We start from the raw sequence: 20,891 nt of genomic DNA, 5'->3' as shown, positions 1-20,891 counted from the left end.
CTGGAAAGAGGCTACTAATGAAGCTTTCCTTTGCCATATTTACTGTGCTGTTGTTTTTATTTTTTTTGTTTTTTTTTCTGTTGCATTGAAAATAAATTTCATTTCGACTCCAAAACTGGGTCATTTGTACCTATTGAGTTCGTAGCAGCTCACAGGTATTTAGTATTTTTTCTGAACCTTTCATGATGTTGCTAATTTTACAGGTCTTTGTGTTTGCGGGTTATGTGTCACATGAAAACATGCCCATGCCAAATGTGTGTTTTGCGTGTAAACTCACGCTCCAAAGCACAGCCACACCATGCTTATTATACTCTCAGTCAGATACCCTGAGGAAGTTGCTTTCCTTTCTTTCCACGCAAACCATGTAATGCGATGACGGTCACATTCACATCCTGTTCGTCTCCTCTTTTTCCTTCCCTTTGCCCCCTGCTTTTTCCACATCAGTCCCGTTTCTGAGGACAGATCCTGGCTCCTGCCCTTCTCAGGCACCAGGGGGCAGAATCGAACCACTCTGGAAGTGCGGGAGACCTCACTGGTCCTTGAACAACTCCATCCATTAGAGATCAACACAGTGAAGCCTGTTTTTCCTTCCAGTAGTAGAATAACTACAGGCAGTTTAGAAGTTTTTTTCTCACATTGCATTTGGAGTGTATACACTACCTTTATCAATTAATCCGACGATTTTTTTTGGATTAATCTTTTAGTCAATGAAAATAAATGGCTTATAAACAGAAACAGGAAGCATAAAGAGAAGCTTACTTACCCTCCTGGCTCCTTTTTTGTCTCTGTCCTTCCTACGACTTTAACGTTTTTCCTGCTCCTTCTCTCTGTCTTTTTTTCGTTTTTCCAATTTATTTTTCTCATCTCCCTGCTGCCCTATCTACAGACCATCACTGCATCATTCCCATACTGAATTGTCGAACTTTATAGCCTCTGCCCTATCACTACAATATTCCTGTCGGTGATTCCCTCCAACCCCGTGATAACGTTATGGAAACCTTAACATATTTTATGGCACCTTTAATCTCCTCAGTTATCACTTCTGCATTCGTAGAGGGACTTGAGGTGCGTCTGTTGTACCTCAAGAATCTGTTTAATATCTTTTGGCGGAAAGTGCAGCACCGGGACTTGTGATACTTTTTTTTAACCGTATTGTATCCCCCTTAAAAACGCAATACGGGATTACTGCAGCTCCCCCGCTCTCTCTCGGGATGCGTCCGGAGGGGGCCGATCTTGCGCGTAAAACATCCCTGATATTTGAGGCGCTCAAGGGATTTAGCGAGCATGCCCAGTGCGCCCCTCTCAGCAGCAGAGGAAACCACTGGTGCACCATAGGAGTCATACCAAGCATAGCCTGCGTGTCAGTGCAGTCGACTTACAGCTGGCTGTGAGGAGAACTGACGCTACTCTTGTTTTTTTTTTTTGCTCTTTATCACCGCGATACATATACCCGTATTTCTAAAAAAAAAAAAAGAAAGAAAAAGAAAAAAAAAAAAGGTGTCCTATACTCATTAGAATAACTGGGGGAATCCGGTTTCCATACTCTCAGCGGGTTTTTATTTTATTAAGGGGTTTTCTAGAAAACTAAAGTTGGAGGCTGGGCCTTTAGCTTTTTGACCGTCGCTTGAGCGGAGAAGGAAAAAAAAAAGCTGGTCTTTTTTTTTTTTTTTTTTTTTTTTTTTTTTTTGTAAGAAACCCGATAAATGCTACTAACGAAAATGGACCTGTTGAACTACCAGTATCTGGACAAAATGAACAACAACATTGGCATTCTCTGCTATGAAGGTAAAGGGGAAATGTTTGGGCTGATTGTGGGCGTTATTACGGTTGTCTTTAAAACTTGGAGGTGGCCGCTACCGTTAGGCTGTGAGTTAACGTTAGCGACGTTGTTGATCGGATTTTTCGCTCCGGTTACTTTGCTAACCTTTTGCTCTCCCCGAGCCAAGCGGGGAAATGTGCTTGTTTTAATAACTATATGTTAGGTAATTGAATTTCTCCTCGACTTAAACTGGTTATAACTTTTCAACAGTGTGGACTTAATGCCAACGTACGTTATTTTTCCAAGGAGCCTGGTTAACGTTATAACCGCTAGGAACGTTAGCTTCGATTTTCATTTCTAACTGCTTACTCGTTATCTGAAAGTGTGTTTATTAGCCTCTCTTAGCATTATCTGTATTATTGACTGCTTCCCAAACGGCAGACTTGGCCAATGATTGAGATCAAAGGCTGAAATAACAGTCCGTAAGCCATGTGTGAATTTCATGGCTCTCCTCCTATGGCTGACTCAATCTTTATATCTAGTTGCTCAGCTATTCTGATTCTCTGCTCTCTATTAATCATATCACCCTTTGCATTCCTAACTGTCAGAATGGGATTCAACTAAAGGCAAACATTTGACCGCAAATATCACAAAGCGTCCAGGATTGACACAGTGAGTAGTTTTGTGTCTGTAATCCAGTAAAACAAACAAGACATTGCATTGGAAAAAAATGTTCTGTGTCTTTTTGATATGAGCTGGGATTTCTCTTTTCTCTGTCGGCTTGAGTTATTTCTAGCATTAGCTGTGTGGGATTTCATGTTATGTCATGAAACACACAGAGCAGGAGCTTCCATATATTTTGAAAAGTGTCTGACTTTGGAGTAGTGTAACTCCCCTCCTCTCCTTTGCTCCTACTGCTCACATGTCGGGCGATGTAATATCATCCAGTCCTTCTGGGGGCTAAATGCAAGTTTCTTCCTCTGTCCTGTCCCTGGCTCCCACTGCTGCATGCAACTCAGTCAGCATAGACAAAACATTTTTAACTTCACATGTATGTCTGCAGTTGTACAGCCGAAGTCCAGTTGAGATTTTCAGATTTGCACATGAACTGCAGCAAATTCTGTCTTTTTTTTTGTAAGAGACCGCGCTCAGGACCTGGTAGGAAAATGTTAGGATTGTAAATAGTAATGAGTTGTTCAAGGTATTGATTAATGACTAATCTCCATCTTTAGAATAGATTTATACAAATTACAAAAGCTGCAACAAGACAAAAGGAAAGCATTTTCATGGCTGACAGATGAACAGACTCTTCTTCTCTCATCTGTCCCTCTCTGCTGTACATTAAGAGATGCATAAAGGGATGTAGCTTCAATGTGATAAATACAGAGATGAGTTACTGTGTTGAGGCTGACTCCTACTGAAACTACTAGCAGCAGAAGGACACTATGCTTTTTTTTCAGTGTTTGGGGATGTGATTAAAGCCTCTATCAACAGTGTTTTATTTTAATACCTGTTTGGAAAACAACACGTAAGAGTCTAGCTTTTAGGCATGTCCCTTTGAGAGTTTTGCTCAGCAGTTTGAGTACACATGCCATTCCTGTGAAATTTTAGTGACAGTTTTCTTAAAGCTCACCCTTCTGCTCAGTGATGGTGCAACAGATAAGATCCCACTGGCCTGGGATTGAAGCCAATTTTGGGGGGGGTCTGTGTCTCTTCAAAGCTTCATCTTTCTCAGGTTTCATCCTGTATATCTCAGTGAAGAAAATTACAGGAGTGAAGAGGGGAGGGGGACTGCTTTTTAGTGGTATTTTTACACTTGTATATCCTCTGGGTGTCTCTTTGACATGATGAATTTAGACACAATGTTTTATTTCTGTCTCTAGAAGCTCATCTCTATGGGATTAGCCCATTTATTTGTTTTCTGGGTTTTTTGTGAGTGTTGTTTTTAGCTGACTGAGCTAAAATCTGGCTCCATGTGCCTCATGATAAGAAAACAAAGTTTAAAATAACAGGGAAAAGGGCCAATCAGTAACAGGAGTTAAAGAAAATCCCTTCATGTTAAAACATGTCGTGCCAAGAAGGGGCTGGAGGAGCTTTGTGATATTATGGGTACGCTGACTTATTGTATGCACGAGCACTCATACTTAAATACATTCCCTGACAAACACATACATCCATGGTCATATATACTGATACACTGTCCTTAGAGCTTTATTTCTATTCTGAACACTCACACCTCTGTCATCATCAACATTTATCAGAAAGTGCAGATGTGACACTTAACCAGTTATCTCATACATGTGCACACACACCCTGATCAAGTGTTAGGTGTTTTAGCATTTTTCAAAACACTTACCTTTATATATATATCGTGACACAATCAAACATACACACTATACAATCTGATGCCTTTGAATAACCATATTAAAGTAATACGTGCACTAAAGTGGATAGTTTTTTTTTGGGCTGTAGTCTCCTGGTGGATTGGTTGGTCGATAAGCTCCTCTCTGACCAAATTGTAATTGGTCAGACAGTTGCCGGTGTTACTTTCATAAGGAGAAAAGTGCTACATCAATAACTTTCTAAGATTAATCCATTATATACTGTGGCTGTGGGAGGGACAGACTACCTGTGAAAATGGGGGGTGTTGAGATTTATAATTTTTTTAGGCTAATAAGGCTATCAGGTACCCTTATTAGCCAGTGCATTAGCCAGCTACCAGTGCACTGTGACCGATTAAATTTAATCTAGAGATAATGTGCAGATTTTTTTTCCCCGCAACCAGTTGATTGGTTGAAGAGTAGGTACGATTTTAGTCAACAAAGATTGTCTTTGGTTGACTATAGCCCTAATAGTTTGTACTATCCTTACCTCTCCAGTAATCTAAGGTTTAATGTTTTTTTTGAGGATCAGGCAGATATTTGGAAAAATGTAAAGTGACATACAGCAAGCATCTTGTCGATGCTGTAAAAAGCAAAAAATAAAATAAAATAAATGAGACAGTTTCATTGGTGGTTTTGTTTTTTAGGTGGATTAATTGACAGATACTTTGGTGTTTATTTGCTATAATAAACTGAAAGGTTGATAGTAATTCTAGGCGTCTTAGTCGTGTTAAAGTAACACTAATTCTCAGCTTCAATTTGACTGACAAAGTTTGGTTGATATAAGAGATAAGTGTCGTTCATCTACAGTATCTGCTCTTTCTTATCGGCCTGGCCCTATTACATTCTCTGTCTATCACTTAACTAATCTCAGTTCAGGGTTTAGAATAATCACATGTGTATATATATATATGTGTGTGTGTGTGTGTGTGTGTGTGTGTTTGTGTGTATTTATATATATATATATACATATACATATCTTAGGGTTGACCCAAATGCCTCAAAGCTTCAAAGCTTTTACTGTTAGCATGGTAATCCAAATCGGTATTTGAATGATGCATGGTTTTAAAAAATATTTAGATATTATTTATTAGATATTATTTATTATTATATATGCATTAACACAAAAATCCCAAATAGGCCATGAAATAAGAAATAGCAATCCAACATTATTCATTATTATTATTAATTTCATTATTATTCTAATTATTATTAGTTATTCTCAGACAAGGACATTTAATATAAGTGATAGATTTGTGTGTCACAGCTCTCACCTAACGTTACCAGCACTGAACTGGGACAGTGACATGTGACCACGCGACAGCATCACAAGTTACAACGACGCTAGCAAGATGTCGAAAAAGTCAAGCGTCTGGAATAACTTCCCGATTTGTGAAGATGACCCCCAAAAAGTCGAGTGCCTGATATGCCATAGGAAACTGGCAAGCTTTGAACATATGTGGGTAATTATGATGTGTGCGTGTCTATATATATGTACCAGCAGTAGTGAAGTCATGAATGATTGAAGTGCTGACATCCAATAATACTGATGCCTGTTAGCATGGCAGCAAAGAAGGGCTGGAGTCAAACCATTTCTCATGTTGAAGTGTAGAATGAAAAACTGAATCTCTGCCTTCTGAAGCAGCAGAGGTTGCTTTGGGCATCAGTATAACATACAAAGGATCAAATATTGCATAAACATTTTTTTAATAACTGATTTAAAAAGTTCATTGATTTGCTCACCAACAACCCCAAATTGCCTACATGGGCAGCACTGTAAACAAATGCTAACTTTAGGCTCCAATTCCCTGCAATACCACACTAACTGATTGCTTCCATTTAATTTCAAGTCATTTTGTTTCCCTACCACATAAAACTGTGATTATATTTTTGGAAATTATGTTTCTTGGCTGTTGATTTGCTCTCAGACTCTGTTAGAGAATATCTACTATTTGACCGATCTGCAGTGTTTTAGCACTCTGTCCTTCTCTTTCTCAATGGTCAGAAAGAGAAGGACAGTGGTCAATATGTTTCTCCCTTCTTCTCTCTGTAAAGCTACTACCAGTTGTAGGCCTGATAGTCAGGTTTGCATGGGAATGCTTACTCCCTTTTTGCTGCTGAGCAGGGCAAAATAAACAAGATTGAAAACTTCCTCAAAGCAATGTACTTTTTTTCAGCCTCTGTCCTTCTCTTTCTGCTTGTCTTGCCCTCCCTTCCTCTCTCTGTCAGAGATCAAACCAATCTAGCACCCGGAGATATCACATCACATCATACAGTCAAGAACTTCTGTGGAAGAGCTTTTTTGTTTGTCCTTCTGAGTATTTAAAGCCTAAAAGCTCCATGGACTTAAAAAATAAGGGCAACCCAGAGGGCCAAGTTCAGGTTACTGAGAGACTCAGCCAAAAATAATAATTTAGCTTCATTTCTGAGAAGAAGAGAACATGCTATGGCTCATCTTTAAGTATCCAAAAGGGGGAACAAGGGAAAAAGAGAGGGAAATTGACAGGTTCGCCTCCATTTGTAATCCAATCTCACCATCTGACTCCAAGCTGTTTGAAGTTCTGTCAAGACAAATAGGCTTTGATCATGAGGACCTAATGAACTGAGAGAGCTGAGAGGGGTAAGGAGAGAGTGGTTTTACTCCTGTGATACAGCCCTACTTCTACGGATTGTCTGGTGGTTTAACAATAAAAGAAAAAAAAATATTGCAGGGTTCTTCATCTACCGAATATATATGTAGAATAGATACTGTATGCCTGTAAACTGCGTTACTTTAAGTAATTTCTTCATTATTTCTCATACATACGGTATAATCTGCAGCACATTTTCTAATGTGTGTCAGAGCCTGTCGTCTTTTTAGTGATCGTGTGAGTACTTACCTTCTTTCCTTGTTCCAATCTCTCTTGATTTGAGGTGTAAATTGCAGAAAATTGCACAAATTGTGTTGGACCTTTGTAGCATTGTCATTCTGTCTTTCTCCCTATATCTGTACTTAATTGTGCCTGCTGCTGTGCAAATATCATATTCTGTTACATTTTACTATTCAGAAACACTAATGCACACATTTTATTATTGAAAGTCTCAACATCAACGCTCTAAACCTGTCAACATGTGAACTGAACATCATAACCTTTATGATTGTAGGATTAATTGCCTGGCTGGGTTAGTTTTAGATAGGTGTACCTAACTGCCAACTGAGTGTAATGTTCAGTTGAGCAGTTGGGTCAACAGGGTTTGACTGCATAAGGGTCAAATGTCTTAGTTGTTTGCAGGGGAAACACTCACAGATTCACCTCCTGTTAAGCGCTTCACTTCTGTACCTCTAATAAGCTGTTGGGTGTCCTGGATCCTGATTGGACCATGTGGTGTGACAGTCTCCCTTCTTTTATTCCCACCCCTCTGTCCTGCCAAAAACAATGATGTCATCCTTGTTGCCATGGTACACACTGGGGAAAGCAGGAACATGCCAGAGAGAGAGGGGAGGAGCTGCTGCTGTGTTGCAGAGGCCATGCTAAAACTAAACATACATGGGGAACATTGGTTGAATAGAGAACACATTTTATTACATGACAAAGCCTTTCGTGTGTGTTTGTGTGTACGTGCTACTGCCTTCTGAATGACTTAATGATGTAATTGTTTTCAGATCGGTTTAAAACTGGTTTGTACCCAGATTTTATGACCTCAATCACCCAAAAGTTGTTGTGTTTCCCTCTTAAAAGGATACTGTCCACTGTAGTTTACAGGTAATTTCCTCATTTGATTAAGAAAGCTCAGAAAACGTTTGCAGTAAACATAGTAGTGCAGTAATATGTCGCTAATAGTATTTAAAGTCCAGTTTTCATCCAGGTTGTAGAAATTTTTTAAATTTCTCAAATCTATCACTTTATAAATATTCAATATAAACATGGTTTATTTAAATCCCCAGAATGAACCAAAGCTAAAAAAATGAGCAATGTGCAGCAGATTCTTTGCCACTTTTTTGCCTTTGGTTTATGTATGACTGCCTTTCTAAATTGTTTATTTTAGACTGCAACATAAATGCAGGATAAATAATTCTCCAAAATGTAATAACACTATAGTTTAATATGAGTTTTAATATAAAATAATTTGAAAAGAAGAAGGAGCAACCAGTTGGTGTTGCATGGCAGGGGATTGGTGTCTAATGTTAATAACTTGTTTCTTGGCATTGGGGTAGTCATAGAGAAAGCTGTGAGTTGTAATGGCAGTTTTAGTCTAGGCTTTATGTTTTGTTTGGGAAAAGTCAGACAGATACATGAGGCTGAAGCAGTGGAAAGTCCCCATGCTGAGACAGAGCCAGTGGTAGTTTTCCTGGTTCTCTTTTGCTCTTACTCCCACTCACTGATGACTCTGTAGGCCTTCTGTACCAGGGACTGGAGGGAAGCAGAGAGAGTCAGACACAGAGAGAGAAATAGTTCACACCACACACACATATGCAGAACCCATCCACAACTATTTCTTCCAAAACATCCATAACCAGATAGTCCTCTGCTTATGCCAGAGGTTTGTGCCTCTCTCAGCAAACTGTATGTCAACAAAATCCAAAGTTTGAGCTGAAATACAGACTGTACAGTACAACACTGTCATGAAGTAGTTTTTGTGGTCAGTATGTTTAAAGTGGCAATAAAACAGTTGCCTTCTACTTGAAAATACCATAATTTTGACTAATTACCATAATTTCCATTTATGGCTATTCACCCTGTTCGAAAGTTGCTGTCAACTCTTGTGCTTACACAACTGTCAGTTCAGTCTCAGTAATGTTTGCAAAACTATGGTCAACTATTGTTTTACAATCTTAATGAATATTAATAGTATAAAAACACAGTTCTTTTTTCTTCTTGTTCTAGTGCTTTAGAGTTTCAACATTACTAAAAACTCTATCTCTCCTTTGTCTTTTTCCGTTGCTGTCCTCCCATCTCAGGTGAAGCAGCTCTGAGGGGGGACCCCAGGCTCCAGTCCTTGTCCCTATCCTCATCCTCCTCATCATCCTCCTCTTCATCATCCTCCTCCTCATCTTCCTCCTCCATTTCCAGCCACAGGACAGGTCCTCCCCCCATCAGCCCTACCAAGAGGAAGCTGAATGGGGACCAGGGGGACAGTGACATGGACGACAATGAGCATGTGGCAAAGATGAGCCGACTGTTTGCTGCACAGCTGTGAGTATTTAGACACAATCATTCATAGTTGCATGATTGAACAGGAGCTTGCACGCATTCTAATCAAATCCATTATAAAGACCTTGAAATAGAGTTATTTTCTACATACTCATTTTCTAAGATGCTAGTAAAAAAAAATATGGATCTCTAATTTTCTATCACGGAACCTCTCTCTTCTGTCCATCTGTCTCTCTCTTTCACACAAAAATACACACTGTAGCCCATGAAGAAGCCACCCTGCTTCCTAGAGGTTGCATATACATACTCAGAAAACTCACTGTTTTTAAAAGAAGTCATTTTTTACTTGTGTGTGCAAGTGTTTCTGTTGGCCATGTGTTTGCGGGCTCCTCGCTTCGTCAAGCTGTGCACAGGCAGGCTTTCTCAGAAGTCCCAGTTTGGACTCCAGGGGGCTACGCCAGGTTTAGCTGGCTCCGCAGTGTTCTCCTTATAGCTGCAGATCTTTGGAAGCTTGGAAACAGGGACTGCACAACAGAAAGATTACTCACATCTCCAACGTTCCCACATTCCCACTTCCAGAGATTCCAGAGATTCTGGAGCACTGATTGGTGGTGAAGGACTACTGGGGCCGGGGGCAGTGGTGTCAGAGCTCTGTCCCTCTTTCTCTCTGTCTCTCTCTCTGTCTCTCTCTCTCTCTTTCTCTCTGTCTCTGTCTCTCTTTCTATCTCTCTCTCTCTCAGTTTGAATGAGTCAGTCATGGGACCCCGGCCATTGCTATTTATTGCAGAGACAGTCAAGGAAGTGCTAGGTAGAGCTGTGCTGTTTTTCATGTATGCTAGCTCTTAGCAATAGAGCTTGTTGCTGAAGACACAGATAATATCCAGAATTAATGGTTGGTGTTGTTTTTATATCACTTCATTTCATCACAGTCACCTGTTTGTCACCCACATGGCTGCGAGGTGACACAATGGAACACTGTAGATGGTACCATGGAGACACTGGAAGTCCTGGATTAAGAGTACAGAAAAGTTACTTGCAGTGTCTTTATGTAGTTAAGCATGTGCACACAAACAGATGCATGTGTCTATGTACATGTAGCACACATTGTCATTTGTTTATGCTGGCACATGAACTTTGCACATGTGAAAAAAAAAAATCTTAAGCGAATAGTTGAATTTAAATCACTGTTGGAAGAACACTCCACATAATTCCTCTGAGTATCAAACACTTACCACCTTTAGACTTAAAAGTTAAATCTGAAAAGTTTGCAGCTGTACTCATAAAATAAAAAGGGATTGCTCTGGCGAACCGGAGTTGAATTGCTGGTTTCCATTGAAGTTTCTCAAATATTCCCTGCAGTATAATCCACTCCTCTGCCAATGAGCTGTATGATCAGTATGTTCTAAAACTCTACAATATAGCCAAATAAACTACTTTCCAGTCACATCTCAAAGCTCTACCAGTAGTAGTGTATTTTGCGATTATTGGTGAAGCAATGGTTGTTTGGAATGTACCGAGCAGCATTTAGATAAGCATAAATCACCACATCCTTGGAGAATTCAGTTTTGTTTTGTTTTTTCGCAGTGTGTTAATGGCTTTTACTCAATGTGTTTCCACACTAAAATTGTATATCTTCACTTACCTGTGTGACAGGGCAGGGATAAATTGTGTTACAGACAGGAATCTATGACTGTTAAATCAAGCTGTTCTAGTGGCACAAGGGGAAGGGTCTTTGTTCCTTCATCTTGTGACCCTCTGGGCTCACATAACAAAGGATTAGCTTGCACGTTGTGACATTTGTGCAGAGTCATCTTGTTTTCTGTTATGGATGTGTCAGTGGTGGGAGAATTAACATTATACTCTGCAGTCAAACCAGGCAGTAAATCCATCTTCCCACTCGCTGTATTGTTCTGTTCTCTCAGTTGTTTTTCGCTCTCTGTGAGATATTTTTCATGCACCATGAGGTTAACTTCTGCATACACTGATAAGCAAATTCTCCTATCCTGTATCACAAGTTGGATTTTATTTTGTAAATTGGTGTGCCAAAGTACAATGGGCCTTATTGTCATATCAGCTTTCAGTTGGTGTTGCAGTTGTTAGGTTTTGTAAAAATGAAACTGATGCAACTTCGTCTGTGACGGTTAAGGCTTTTTAAACTGCTCATTGTACCATGATTATTTCCTAGAAGTAACCCGTGATAAGCCATAATCCCTTTATTTAATCTTCATTTTAATTATGACCTTGAAGTCATTTGACTCTCGGTGCTGTAGGTTAATCTCTACCCAAGAAAAGTCAATTGCTAGTTGACTTGCTGGAACTTGAAGCCAAATTCAGGGCTTTCTAGTTCATGAAGCTTCATAAGGGTATTTTTTTAATCCTGGAAACCTATTTGCCTCAGGGCCATCCTAAAGGTGTCTTATTGTAGTCATTTAATTTGAGGTTTCTCTCAGGGCATTCTTTTCCTGACCAAGGGAACTGCTGAGTGACTTGTTGAATCCTGCAGTCAGAGTCAGCCTCTGAAAAGTTTTCCTCCTTGTTTGAGCTGTTTTGCCTGTCCAAAGAACAGTGATTACACAAAGTGGAGAATTATCGGTTGTTGTTTCAGAAAAAGTTAAGCTAAAAATAGCGGTAAAAGAAAACAATGTAGGGCACTTCACAGTTGAATCGTCTCTATTTAACATACATGAGCTTTCTGCTTTATTTAACTAATCTGTCAATTGTAGGAACAGTGATTAGGTGTAATTTGAAAATGATGGACCTAGTTCTTGGGAAAAAGTTAGACAGTAAACCAGAAAAAGAACCCCTGCAACCCTCCACCACACACATACACACACACACACACACACACACACACACACACACACACACACACACACACGGTTCAGATGGTTATCTAACACCATTCTAGCTGTTGGATTTTGCTGTCTGTGTAACTTGTTTTTTGTCTTCACTGATTGCTCTGCTCAACGTTGACTATGTCATGTTTAGACATTTTTGTGTTCATTCTCCTCCTTTTCAAAAAAGTTTTTTTCTCTGTTTTGCTTGAATGGCAGTTTTCATGTGTGCTGACTGTATTAGTTGCTAAATAATGTGTGTCCTAAATGAGTTTCTTGTCATTGGCTGCATTTTGTCCATAAGCTCAGTCATATTTTCGGTAAGTGTTGACACAGACAGACACCTGACACCTTAGCCGTGGCGCAGTGCCATGAAGGTGGAAGCTCAGGTTTCCTTTGTTGTCCAATCGCAATAATTTGAAGTCAGGGGGAGGTATAACTGGGGTGAGAGAAAGAAAACTCTGAACCAACTCAAGCTTCTTCTTTTTTTATGTTGGACAGTATTAACAGAAAAGATAAATGAACAGATTTTGCTTTTGTTAACAGCCTGTATATTTAAGAATGTGGTTGTGAGTATATTTTTCTCAGAAGACTTAAGTGTTTTAAGGGTTTTTTTTCTTCTGTGAAGTCAATTTAAATTCAGTAATGCAATACAGAAAAGTTTATGGCACAGTAAATTCTGCACATAAAAGTTTAATTGGAAATATTGGCAGTCCTAGTGGCAGGCTGATACGTGGATATGATGTGTATGTCTGCAGCGAGTCGGCATGTGTTTGTGCAGGTATGCACATGTGTCTTTCTGTGTGCTGTCTATACATGCGTGTGTGTGTGTGTGTGTGTGTGTGTGTGTGTGTGTGTGTGTGTGTGTGTGGTGAGTGGGCTCCTTGTCGGGCAGCAGGGGCTAAGTTCTCATTTTCTCTGAGGAGTAGGAGGAGTCTTGAACAAAGAAGCCTTATCCTGTCCACTGGAGCCTGCGGGCTGGAAGCTTGCTGCTGCCTGCTCGCCTGCCCGCCACTCTGCAGCCACTCTATAGTTGCAGACCCGCGAGTATAAAAGTCCTCTTGCTCAGCTGTTTCATTCCTCCTTAAAAATAAGAGCCAGTCAGAGAGCAAGGTTTTGTATAGGCTTTTAATTGGGGAAAGTGTATTTGCAGCAGCCAGGTTGCATGTTACTCAGTGGGATTTTTCTCAGATGTAAAGCTGGGGAGTAAATCAGAATTAAGAATTTATTATCCTTCATTGCACCATATTTATATGTATTTTTTATATACTTTGAATTGTTGTGGTCTGTAACTTTCCAATAACATAATTACAAAGTGTAATTGTAATGAACCCGACGAGTTTAAGATTTTCACCAAACGATGCCTGATAGTCATTGCTTGGAGCAATTGTTCATTTTTCACAGTCTGCTTGTTCTTGGTCATGTTCGTTAGCCTAATAATCCGGCTGAATTGCCATTTCTTCTCACTTCATTATTTGAATTACCGAAAAGATGGGACACATGCACAGTGATTCAGAGGTTTCAAAATGAAGCTAGGTACTTTTAGTAGTATGTAATCTTTCTCTCACATTCATGCTATATTATTCTGAAAGGTAAGGCTACAGTAGGACATAAAAGCAAAATCCAAGTTAGTCAGGTTGCTGCAGTAAGTACTGTAGCATACAGAAACTGCAGCTGCTTTTTACTGGGAACTTCATCAGTAAGTTGTTCTCATGGAAGTTTCTCCAGAGGCCAAATGGGGAGAAAATAAGAGAGAGGAAGAGTTTCTTTCTGTGTGTGTGTGTGTGTGTGTGTGTGTGTGTGTGTGTGTGTGTGTGTGTGTGTGTGTGTCTGTGTGTGTACATGTACGTGTGTGCGTTTGTGTGTGTGTGTGTGTGTGAGAGAGAGAGCGAATGTGTGTCTGTGTGTACATGTACGTGTGTGTAAGTGTGTGTGTGTGAGTGAACGTGTGTGTGCGTGTGTGTGAGTAAATGTTTGTGCGCATGGACAAGGCTGGTGAAGTCATTGTTACCCTCTTGTTTTACATGGGACTATTTATGTAGTGTGTGAGCATGTGAGGGAAGGAGGGGGAGCACGCAAGTGTTTTTTTTCAGTGTGTGCATCTGTCTGTATGTTGGCATGTTTTCTTTGCCTTCTTGTTGTGGTTGCTCTCATATACGATCCTTCACAGCTTTGATAACAAAGGATTTTCTTCAGCTCTCTTTCTCTACAGTCAGTTAACTGGCAAATATGTGCTTGATTTCTATCAGTATTACTGCATGAGTGAAAATCTGAAAGATTTCAAATGGCTATGTTGAGATCTGTTTGAACATGGTGTGGAAGGTGTGTCTTACTTGCTTTAGGTAGGCATATTTTAAGATTTAACATAGCGTTTTAATTAATTTTATGAAATATTTTATATTGCATGTTGAAGATTACTTTGTTTATAACAATATTGGTATGTAAATTATACCTGTTAAGGTGTGTAACCCCTCCGGGCTTTTACTATTCTGTTCTAAGGATGCAAATATTATTGCTAACGTCTGCTGAGTCCCACCACTACAGCCTGGATTGAGCAGATTAAACTGTGTTGAGATGTTTGTATGCTTTATGTACATAGCCTGGGTAAGCCCCGTGGCTCAATTTCTCTCTCTCTCTGTGTGTGTGTGTGTGTGTGTTTGTCCGCGTGTGTCTGTGTGTGTGTCCGTGTGTGTGTGTCCATTTTGTGGGTTTCTGCAGACCTCGCAGGGCTTGGGCCTGGTTGTAACCTGTGGTTGAGCCTTCATCCTCCTTCTCTGTTTTTTTTCTTTTTTGTCATCTTCTTCTCTCTTCACCCTGATTCTTCCCAGATGTTTCCTGTGTGTATATCTCTCTCTCTCTTCTTTCTCTTTCTTTATTTATTTCTTAAAGGAGTAGGATATGAATCTCTGCCCACCAAAGATTTGTAGTGAGGTTTTCTCTGAAGACACTGGAGGACAATTGTGAGAAAAAGCCTCCACCTTTTATAGCTCCTGTATCTTTGCCTCAAAGTAAAATATAGCGAACTCACCAAATTGGCAGTCTACTAAAGAGCTAGATCTGGCTCACTTTTGAAAACTAAACCATACTTCTAAAGTCCTCGGTTCATTTGTTTATATTTCTTATATTTAGTTTCCCATTGTGGCAATTAGGCAAGTTAGCACATAAAAAGCTGATTGTTAAGCCAGCAAGAACAAATAACAAGTATTTACATTTTACAATATTACAAACCTACAACTTTTTTTTTTTTTTTTTTTTTTTTTTTTAGTCTTTTAAGTCATACAAACACATGATCACAGCCATGCTCTTTAACTTGAGGTTAACTTGAAGACAGGGTGTCATGTGACTGGTTACTTAAAAGGCAGCACTTTAATGACAGATCAGACTAGTGTAATATTGTTCAAGATATATGACTATATCATTTATGTATTGAGGGTTGGACTCCCTGGGTTTTAAATTAAGGGATCTTTCAGTGAGTGCCCACCACAGTGTCTACCACTAATGCCAGACTGCACATAACCCAGACTCTAGTAAAATAGAATCAAATAGATTGACTCCCTATTTCATTGTGTCAAGCTATCCATTCCGATGTCAGTCACACAGTTCCCATTTTCAACTGAAAAAGAAAAAATGTTGCTGATAAAGTATTAGCTCTCTCTCTCTCTTTGTACTTATGTAATCACATTCAAAGGAGAAGTGCTCCACAGTGTATCCAATATATAAATTACTCTCAAGTTTTTTTTAGTGTTCCAAATGATTTCAACATAACATTTTTAGAGTTTTCTGACGTGTTGAGATACAGTACGTCTCGCAAATCAAGTTAGAATGAGTAAAACAAATGGTTAAACCAAACGAGAACTGTGATGAACAAATATTTATCAAAATGTGGTATTTTAGTGGTATGCGTTCCAATGTGTTCATGTTTGTGAAGCTCAATCAAAAATACACCCTAAAATCTACCAAGAATCAACCCAGATCTGTAACCAGCTTTTGTTGAGATGGCAGAAACACCACTGTGTTGTTGATTAATATTTATAATCTATAGGGACCACATTCACCAATCAGATGCATTACAATTTACATATTCCATTAAGATTACACATTAGTTTGTATCAGAAAACTCTTGACTTAGAATGAACTGATTCTGATTACAGCTCACAAGTCGTTTACACTCATCTACAAGCTACCTAGCAAGTTGCTGACAGGTTAAACATGGCACATCATCTAGATCATTTGGGAATTGTAATACCCACTAATCTCTTGGACTTCTGAGCATCAAAAAGAAAGTTCAGTCTTTTTAAAAAAAAAAAAAAATCACAATGCTACAGAATGATGTCTCTATTTAGAAAACTGTCTTTATCCAAGTGTCAAAAGGATCAAGATGCATTCGCTCCCTGCTATAGACTGCTTTTGCAATCTGAAGAGGTTCAGTCTGGTTGAATATTTTAGTCCTATTGATTTTACCTGCAAAATATTGGGACTCACCAATATTCAGCCAATTTGAGACCGCGGATGGGGCTGACTTTTTTTTTTTTTGAAAACTTGAACTTATGGAAGAAATGTTATTTAGCCACAACTGGTAAAGTCTGCCAGGATAGTCACTTCAGCAGGCTAAAAACAACAGTTTGGGCTATAAATGAGAAGCCTGCAGTCAAAAGGCTGGTAATAGGAACTCACTTGGTTTATGTGTAACTGACTGCTTTCTCTCCATCCATTATTAAGTTGGAGCTCCTTTACACTGCTGTGTGGTGTTTTCCTCCATATTGGTGCTCAGTCCAAAAGTGATTAGTAACCCGGTGAACATTTATTGTGAAATGAGTTTGAGCTGCATCCCCAACCTCTCCCCCTGTCTTTTTCCCACCATCTTCACTCCCCTTGCCTATTTTTTTAATGAGTTTCTCTCCCCATACCCCTTGTAGGTGGCAAATCTCAGAGTTATTTACGTTTCAAAGGGTGTTTCCCTCTGTCTCCCACTTTTAGCTCTCATCCTCTCCTCTAACCCCAGACCTGGCAACCCTCTCTCTTCAGCTCTAGCCCTTGTTACCACCCCCATGCACATCTCTTATGTGTAGCCCTCGCCGTCAGCCCTTTCCATCCTCTCCCACTTTGCCCAGCTGCGACCCTAACGATAATTGAGAGGTGAGTAAGAGAGACAAAGACACAGAGTGGGTTTTGAATGCCTGATCCCTGGCATGAATTGTGGTCCGGGGTTTGGTGGGCAATCAGGCGAGGGGAAGGTGGGGGCGGTGGTGGATTCGACAGCTATGCCATTCATTGGTTGGATTTGTTGATCCCGTTCACTGGCTCCTGCGAAGGCCCCTCTTGTGTGAGGATGTGGGCGTGCCTGCTCTTTGGCAATGATTAAAGTTTGAAACAACTTCCACAGCCTAACTCAAGACCCAGCTGCTGGGGGGGGGGGTTTATCATTTTGCCTTTTAGCTAATCGAGGTTTGTTTATAACTGAAGATAACAGAGTTATACAGGAGGACTTTGGTTTGTATCATTTGATTTTAAGTTGGCATTTCCTTTAGCAATAATTTAAACAATATATTCACTTGAGCACACTTTTGTGATTATTATGACCCAATTATTATGTGATTAACTCCACAAAGTATTTATTTTTTTTGTGACTATTCGATAAAGAAGGAAACTGAAAATTAATGCCACTATGGGAAAACATAAAAGCTTGTTGGTGAGCTGTCGGCCAGGATTTACGTAAGAACTGCCAAGTCTTTCCCTCTTTAACCCTCAGGAAGTTTGCTGTCGATTCTGAGAGAAAAAGAAGAAAGAAAGACAAAGAGAGAGAAAAAGAGAGGGGGTCCCTGCTAATGTAAGCTGTCGGCACAAACCAAGGAAACTACCAACCTCACTCTTTCTTATCCTAGAGGTCCGGACCATTCACATGCAGCTCCCCCCTGCCCACCCCTCCTCAGCTTTTCGTCCCCCCTCTCTGTATGCTGTGGGGACTATTTGTTTGTGGAAGACAGTGTTGTGGGCTCCAGATGCTTGACCCAGCAGTCAGGTTGCCTGGTCACATGGATCTACAACTGTTTGCTTGAACTTGTTGTTTTGCATCCACACAAACCTTAAAAGGGCTGCTGCAGCTTTTTTTCCTTGAGTCGACCGTGTATTATCATTCAGATTTTTTCACATGGTTGGGAAATGCCTCCACACGGTATCTGGTGAAGAAAAGACAGAATTTCATGTTGTGTTCTGTCCACCATTTTTGACTGCAGTTTACTTAAAGTAAATTTATTTGCTTTCTCCCAGCTGAGGCTTCATTGTCTATGTATAGCGTGTATATCAGTGTAGAAAGGAGGAAGTCAGTGTATATGTGTTGATTTGTGAATGGATGTGTGTAAGATTGTGGGTGCATGGAATTGGAGAGAAGAGAAGAGATAGTGAGAGGCTAGTACAGTTAATCTTGCTCCCTGTAACTGGGCCTCAAATTGTAGGAGGGGAGTGGAGCTGCAGGAAGGGTGTAATACACAGTCGAACACACAGACCACATTTGACGCACTGAGCAAAATAATTGCTACCTGTTAAACTATGAGCAAGTTTGACCAGTATCAGGCACAATAACTTCTCTACATATTAAAGTCATTATCATCAGAGCTGGGAGCTGGGAAAAAAAGAGGCCAGAATCTGTGTTGTGTTTAACTGTTGTTACTTTAATCCCTTATCCTTATCTCTGCTTTTTCAATGATTAAAATATGAGCTCACAGTTTGGAGAGAGCAGGATTTCTTTGTGGTAATTCTTTTTCATATGGAAAGTTTGTGGCCAGCCTACCTTTTTTCACATTTAGTATTCAGCTCATGGGTGTGACAATGTGTTGTGAAATAGAAGTCAAGGGAAAGAAAATGTAAAAAACATAAAGATGTCAACGACAGCTTTGGCAGATTTAATCAAACATTGACAGTGAGATGCAGCTAGAGACAAATCCTCAGCTTGCATCTATGTTGTGTTAACACTGAAGGATTTTCCAGTTTTTCATCTGACTACAGTGAGTGCAGCTGGCTGTAGGTTCACTAGAGAGATAAACTTGGTTTGCGTACTAAGGAAACCACTTTAGAGCTTTGAACTTCATGCCCTTTTCCCTCTCTGTGCTGGGATAAGTTTGTAGTCCATCCATGTTGGATAATCTTAGTGTTCCTTTCTCCTTCCTAGCAAAGAGAGTAAATGTGTGTCAGATTTTACAAAATAGTCTTATCAATCCCTCCAGCAATTTGAAAAGTAAGAGTGTATGTATGAGGTCTGTATTAATAGCATCTGTTGGTCCTGCAGTGTTTGACACAGAACCCCATTTACAATTGTCCTTTTGTTTATCTTCTCTCTTTTTGCTCTCATCTCATTCTCTCTCTGGCTCTGAACCCCTTTTTCACCTCTCTCTTTGTCTCCCTAGTGCTCATCATTTTCTCTGTCCATTTTGTACGTTTCCACTTCCATACTCATCTTGTTTTCTTTTGAGCTCATCCCTCACACCAAGGTTTTGGGTACTTTTGGGTACTTCAATCATCAGATTTTTTATAACTCCACGTCTGACTAATTTCTTATCAAATTTTCTCTTTTTTTTTTTTTAAGTAAAGAACTATATTTTTGTGACATAGAATTGTCGGAAGCTTAATAGGGATTCATAGTCATTATAATGCTGATGCACCCCAGCCCCTAATAGAGTAGACATTAAATTCTTGTGCCTTGTGTAAATTAATGTAGCTCTGTTGCCCTCTATTTCCCAGGAAACCTAATGGAGACTACCGAAGTTCTCCCGTCTCTAAGGACCGGAGCCGGAGCCCCATCGAACGTGTGGTGGTGCCCAGCGGTCTGGGAGTCCACAGCAACCACCTGTACAGCCACGCCCACCACCACCATCACCATCTGGCCAGCTTAGCCGGTATGGACCAGCCACTGGCACTCACCAAAAACAGCATGGTGGAGTCTGCACGTGGCAGCACAGCAGCTATGACCACAGTGCCGCACACAGTCAGCGCCGTGGAACGTCAGCAGGTAATATGCACGTTTCTTTGGCCTTAACACTGACTCCATCTTTTCACAAATTGACGGGTAAATCCTCAACTCTGTTGGGTCCCCCTCATGATGTGAGTAATGTGCGTTCATCAGCCTAGCTCCTTGGTTGGTCGAGAGTACAAATTTCCTGTTTGGCTAGTTAGCAAAAAACGTTTTAAAACCCTGGTAACCCCAGGTAACTGAATCATTCCGTCTCCCTCAAACTTCAAGTCTCCTTCTGGACTGTATCTTTACTGTAATATTTGCCACGTTTCTCTGCATTTCTAATTCCGTTCTCTTTTTATTTACTCTTGTTGCACCTTCTCTTAACAGGTCTTGTCTTATTGTTGACTAGCAATCTTAAGAGTGGATTTTGGGGTTGGTTTCAATGTACCCGTAACGTTGAATTTTTGTCTTTGTGTTACAGAATCGTCCATCTGTGATCACATGCGCCCCAGCCAACAACCGCAACTGCAACCTGTCTCACTGTCCAGTCTCCCACAACGGCTGCTCAAGCCTCACTAACAATTACAGGAGAATCAACAGTGAGTGCATTCATGCAAATGCAATTGGATATCTGTATGTATGTGTCCTAGTTGTCGATATTCCGTCATATTAGTAATATTTTTTTCAGAACTTGGGTTTAAGGAGCATTGACGGGCGAACATGATATCTCAATAATTAATTATAATTTTGGAAACAAAGTAATTTCCCATCCAGTGCAGTTTGTGGGAAACCTCTGCAAGAGCAAATCGCCCTCCAGAGCAAACAAAGCAGCTCATA

At 40.1% G+C, this 20,891-nt stretch overlaps 1 protein-coding gene across 2 annotated transcripts in view; it reads left to right on the top strand.

The window, feature by feature from the left end:
- vgll4b (vestigial-like family member 4b) overlaps nt 1-20,891 on the top strand; it is a 43,165-nt gene that overhangs the window by 15,896 nt on the left and 6,378 nt on the right. The window contains exons 1-4 of one of the 2 annotated variants that reach the window (XM_040115540.1): nt 1,697-1,785; nt 9,080-9,314; nt 19,841-20,108; nt 20,536-20,653. In XM_040115540.1, the coding sequence (XP_039971474.1) occupies nt 1,704-1,785; nt 9,080-9,314; nt 19,841-20,108; nt 20,536-20,653 (703 nt within the window). In that variant the 5' untranslated portion in view covers nt 1,697-1,703. Of the gene's footprint in view, nt 1-1,696; nt 1,786-9,079; nt 9,315-19,840; nt 20,109-20,535; nt 20,654-20,891 lie in introns of those variants that run through there. The other variant, XM_040115541.1, reaches the window with a different exon arrangement.

Source organism: Xiphias gladius, chromosome 21 (genome assembly GCF_016859285.1).
Source record: "Xiphias gladius isolate SHS-SW01 ecotype Sanya breed wild chromosome 21, ASM1685928v1, whole genome shotgun sequence".
NCBI classification, from domain to species: Eukaryota; Metazoa; Chordata; class Actinopteri; order Istiophoriformes; family Xiphiidae; genus Xiphias; species Xiphias gladius.
This window is presented reverse-complemented; position numbering and strand designations above follow the sequence as displayed.